The 5,292-nt window shown below is 44.4% G+C and overlaps 1 protein-coding gene across 1 annotated transcript; it reads left to right on the top strand.

Annotated features, from left to right (window-relative positions):
- The first annotated feature begins 1,090 nt into the window (after positions 1 to 1,090).
- On the top strand, positions 1,091 to 2,642 carry CCR75_002049 (uncharacterized protein). The gene is made up of 5 exons (XM_067960149.1): positions 1,091 to 1,237; positions 1,320 to 1,405; positions 1,499 to 1,570; positions 1,646 to 1,998; positions 2,058 to 2,642. Exons 1-5 carry the CDS (start codon positions 1,130 to 1,132, stop codon positions 2,249 to 2,251), a joined length of 813 nt encoding a protein of 270 aa, XP_067815326.1. The 5' UTR covers positions 1,091 to 1,129; the 3' UTR covers positions 2,252 to 2,642.
- Positions 2,643 to 5,292: the final 2,650 nt, after the last annotated feature.

Genomic DNA, 5,292 nt, shown 5'->3' with positions numbered 1-5,292 from the left:
ATCTAACATGGACATTTAAGATAATAACGGAAATACGCATCACGTTTCGCGTGATTAGCTAATCCTTTCTAAGTGACATAGAAAGGAGTGCGGTCGAACGAATGAGTTCGACCGTAGGGAACGATGCCATCTCTTGGCCATGCTCCGGTTTGGACAGAGATGCCCTCCAATCAGCCATCGCCAAGTTCATACAACATGAACTTGACGAGGCGAAAGAGAATGTAGCCTTGCTTAATCAGCAAGGCTCTCAACAGGCAGAACTGTTGAGGTTACAGCAGGTACAGACAGACCCCTGTACCTGGGATGACGCACACGCGTCGTCCGGAAACCTTAAAGATTGACATCTCTAAGTATAGGGAGTCGAAGAAGACTCCCTCTTAAGATGGTTTGTCGAGTTGGACGATGCCANACGTTGCTGATTGTCCCTTGGGTGACCGTGACTCCATGCTCCTCCAACATCCACCGACACAGAGCCTCCTGGGTGAGGCCAGGACGTCTCTGCTTCTCCATGCAGATCGCCTTGCGGAGGATGTCTGTGAGGGTATGGCCATTGGCGACCATGTTGAACGGGTCACGTGGAAAACGCGTTTTGCAAAATTTGGGTTTCTCTGAAAAAAGTGTGTCCGAACAGAGCCTTGAACATGTCGGTACACCTTAATTTCATTTGAATACAGTAGCACCCTTCGCCTTCAACCCCCTAACCCAACTTAACCCTAACTCTGCTATTTAATATATCCTTTATTTAACCAAAATTGGTCGGTCCCAGCCATATTAAATAAGGGAGACTCTACTGTACATTTAGTACAGAAATTGCAATATCCAGAATAATGAAAGCTCACATGTATTTTGTGATTGTGAGAAGTTTTTCCATAAAGTGTGGCCATTATCTCGAAACGTGCACGTAGTATCCGCCATCTATTCGCAACCGCTATTCTTGCGTACGAGCAAAGATCACCGTCGAATTCGTTGCACTAAATAGCATAAAAAACGGAAGTATTTTAGTCAGTCTGCCAAAAGAGAAGCTATAAAAAGGATAGCAATAAAATCTGATAGGTACAAGTAAAACGGAGGTACGATCAGTTTCAAATTGAACAGAAACCACGAAATACAGCGTGAAAAGAATTAAACAATGCTAGCTGCATTGCGCTCGATCCACAAGCCCGTTGTGAGTGGGCTGCGTTCCTTTAGCGTACCGGCTTTCAGCCCAGACCTTAAGGCTCAGATAAACAAACCAAAGGTACGTAGGGGGCTACTAATCAATACAAGGTGTGGTCTGTTGGTCATGAGTTAGACTAAGGTGTTTCGTGCTGCTGGAGTAGAATATTAAGTACTTTAAGATCTATCGATGGGATCCTGAGTCGAAGGAAAAACCATATCAGTGCACATATCCTGTGGATCTAGACGAGTATGCATTCTAAGCTTTATTCTAGTTTTTATATGTCGTGCTAAGAGCTGGAAGAAGTTATGACCTCACTTTTGCTTTGTGTAAAAATTGCAGATGTGGACCTATGGTGTTGGATGCTTTAATCAAGATCAAATGCGACCAGGACCCGACACTTACATTTCGTCGGTGCGAAAGCGATTGAGCGGCTGTGAGGGTGTATGTGTGGCTCACTTAGAGCTCTATGTGTGAATGTGTTTACAGCTCGTGTCGTGAGGGAATTTGTGGATCATGTGCCATGAATATCGACGGAGGAAACACCCTCGCGTGTCTTAGCCCTATCAAGAAGAACAAGGACGTTACGAGCATTCATCCGCTTCCGCACATGTATGTCATTCGTGACTTGGTGCCCGACATGAACAATTTCTACGATCAGTATACTTCCATCAAGCCGTGGCTGCACTCGGACAAGCCACAAAGTGTCAACCACGAGCACTTGCAGTCTGTTGAGGAGCGCAAGAAGCTCGATGGCATGTACGAATGTATCCTCTGCGCTTGCTGTAGCACTTCATGTCCAAGTTATTGGTGGAATCCCGAAAAGTACCTCGGTCCTGCTGGTAAGTCCCAATGAGACACATATTTTTATAATCCCTGCGATTTTACCATTTGATTGCAGTTCTCATGCAGGCGTTCCGCTGGATCGAAGACTCGCGTGACGACAGGACGGAAGAGCGTCTACGGGCATTGGATGACTCGTTTAAGCTCTACAAGTGCCACACCATCATGAACTGCACGCGCACATGTCCGAAGGGTCTCAACCCGGCTCAAGCCATTGGCAAGATCAAGGCACGACTCGCGATTATGCACTAGAGCGTTTACAGTTAGCTGCACGAAGCAATACCGGCCTCGATTTTAAGCTTTTATGAAAGCTGAAAGACGAAATGTCTTCGTAGATACAGTGCCGCTGCTATATCTTCACCGGAAAAGTTAATACAGAATGCTTTTGCTTTCAATCAATACGTGAAAATATTAATAGAAGAAACTTAACGGCCTTGAGCATCTCTTCCACAAACATCAACCCCATTAATGGCCACGTGCCACCAATTTTCCGAAATTTACCTTGCGAACTATAAAATTAAGCTGTTGATGAGTGCGGCAACAAAAAAAAGTAACAAAGTAACTGCGCATTAGCAAGATTGCTCTTTTTCGACGCAGGCTTATGAATCACAAGAATGGACAATTCATTACGCTCTTCAAAATGCTTGAGTAGGCGACGACCTGTACGTATGCCTAGAAAAATGGAGGCAGTGGCTGAATTTTATAATTGTATAGAATTGGTTGGATAGATAAATTGGAGCGAAGACTGTAACGGGCTCAAGTTGCCCTAATGTTACACAGTCCCCTTTAAGTTCACTTGGTGTGCTGAAGGGGATGGTTAATTACTTAATAAAGTAATCAGACCCACCGCTTGGGTTCACATTGTGAACCAACCGTTGTGTATGTGATTCACATAGGTGTATTCACATTAGGAGGAATGACGCCTAGTGTAACGCGGTGAGTCGTCACATGAAATTAACACTTAAAGGTTGTTAATTAATATATTATCTAAAAGGTAGATAATATTTGGAGAATATTACTTTACATGGTAATATTCTAAAAGCTTATCCATTGGTAGATATAGACCATTATATCTACATTCTCCGCGGTCCAGTCAGCGCTGGACGCGCGCAAAGAGAAAGACTAATAAGACTTTTAGTTCATGTTTTGTATTAGTTTATAATTAAGTTTGTATTAAGTAGATAGACAAGAAGAACTTAATTATATTATTCAGTTTTTTATTAACATAATCCAACACAAAATAAAAAAAAAGTAAAAAAAAAATCAAGAGATTTTTTACAATAATTTCGAAATTATTATTCCGGAATTTTTTTTAACAACTATTTTATTAATTGGCGGCATTTGCTTGAATTAAAACCAGATGCTGATCAAAAATTAAATTATATTTTATTTTTTTTATATCCTCTTTAAAGCAAGCGTTTCAAGGAGAGTCTTCCTCTGCACGTACTAGTGTACGTGAAGTGACGTGAGGCACCACTCGCACTGAGGCAGTGCGAAGTGGACTTGTACTGAAGAGTACAAGTCAGTAGTACCCCATTACACCTGTAGCACTTTGTAGTCCGTCCAAGGACCACAGTTCCATCATCTAACATGGACATTTAAGATAATAACGGAAATACGCATCACGTTTCGCGTGATTAGCTAATCCTTTCTAAGTGACATAGAAAGGAGTGCGGTCGAACGAATGAGTTCGACCGTAGGGAACGATGCCATCTCTTGGCCATGCTCCGGTTTGGACAGAGATGCCCTCCAATCAGCCATCGCCAAGTTCATACAACATGAACTTGACGAGGCGAAAGAGAATGTAGCCTTGCTTAATCAGCAAGGCTCTCAACAGGCAGAACTGTTGAGGTTACAGCAGGTACAGACAGACCCCTGTACCTGGGATGACGCACACGCGTCGTCCGGAAACCTTAAAGATTGACATCTCTAAGTATAGGGAGTCGAAGAAGACTCCCTCTTAAGATGGTTTGTCGAGTTGGACGATGCCAAAAGGGCTCGTCACATCGTCGACGAGCAAATGCAAGTCGCACTTGCTTAGTCAAATTTGGCAGGTCGTGCCAAAACTTGGGCACTAGGCCTTAAGTTGCGCGACTTATCTGTCTTTGGGTCGCTAGAGGCTTTTAAAGCCCGGCTCAAACAGACGTTTAAACCGCCTAGGGCTGAGTTCAGAGCTCGATCAAAGTTCTGAAACTCAAGCAAGGCAAGCGTTGTGTTCACACTTATGCCCAGCACATACGACTCTTAGCGAGTTGTAATAACAAATAACCCAGTCCATGAACACACGTTGATTACGGTGTTCGTGCAAGGTCTTACGGATGGTCCCGTAAAGACCCCCCTGATCCGCTTGGAATTGGATACGCTTGAAGAGCAATATCCGTTGCGAAACAGGAGGACTTTAGCTTGAGACAGGCTCAAGCTAGTTCGTCATCATATCGTCCTCCAAGACGATACGAACTGGGAGGTCCAGAGCCTCTGGACCTCTCTTATGTCGAAAGCGAGAAACCTCGCTTTTCGAACAATAAGCGATTGCAGAAATGCCATCGCTGTCAAAAGATAGGACACTACGCTCATGAGTGTAGTGCTCCACGCCCAGTTCCGAGAGGTACTGAACGTAATTATGGACCGAATGCTTAAAGAGCAACGGTCGCGGGTCCGACTTTGTTGCGAAGTCGCGACAGCGAGGCGGACCGCCAAAAAACGGTCAGGGTCAGTAGAAGCGCAACGCCCTACTGATCCAGCAACCTCAAGAGAATTTGCAAATCTCTTGACTAAAGTTGCTCCAGACACACGATCATTATGTGTCTCTGCACCTTGTGATGAGGTATCCCTCATCACCTTGAAATTAAAAGTAACAATTTTTTTGTCACTTAGAGCCCTAGTGAATTGTGGAGCGTCGAATAACTTTATTGTCGTCGCCAGTCGCTAGAGGGTCGTAGACTCAAATACGTTGAGCGCGACATCCCCCCAACGAGGATGACGGTGCGTCTAGCGACAGGCGCATCGATAACAGTGATGAAACGCGTAGTGAAATTTCACTACACGTTAAGAGATTTTCAGTATGACGATGATTTCATCGTACTGGATTTGGATGACAAATTTGATGTCATCCTAGGTTTACCTTGGCTCAGAAAATACGAGCCAAGGATCAGCTGGCAGCATCGATCCGTAAAGATGCCTGCCACTTGTTCATCAGATGGCCATCTGATGAACGTCTTGGAGCGTCCACAAGCGTGTGGATGTACTACGAGTGAGTGCGATGGCCTCACTTGTGGTACGGTCGTTAGTACAAC

This window comes from Bremia lactucae, linkage group LG1 (genome assembly GCF_004359215.1).
Source record: "Bremia lactucae strain SF5 linkage group LG1, whole genome shotgun sequence".
In the NCBI taxonomy this organism is placed as follows: Eukaryota; Oomycota; class Peronosporomycetes; order Peronosporales; family Peronosporaceae; genus Bremia; species Bremia lactucae.
This window is presented reverse-complemented; position numbering and strand designations above follow the sequence as displayed.

Excerpts from the sequence above, each read along its gene's own strand:
- CCR75_002049 (XM_067960149.1), top strand. The coding sequence starts at position 1,130 with ATGCTAGCTGCATTGCGCTCGATCCACAAGCCCGTTGTGAGTGGGCTG. Across the intron at positions 1,571-1,645 it reads CCGACACTTACATTTCGTCG|CTCGTGTCGTGAGGGAATTT; the intron begins GTGCGAAAGCGA and ends ATGTGTTTACAG. Across the intron at positions 1,999-2,057 it reads AAAGTACCTCGGTCCTGCTG|TTCTCATGCAGGCGTTCCGC; the intron begins GTAAGTCCCAAT and ends ATTTGATTGCAG.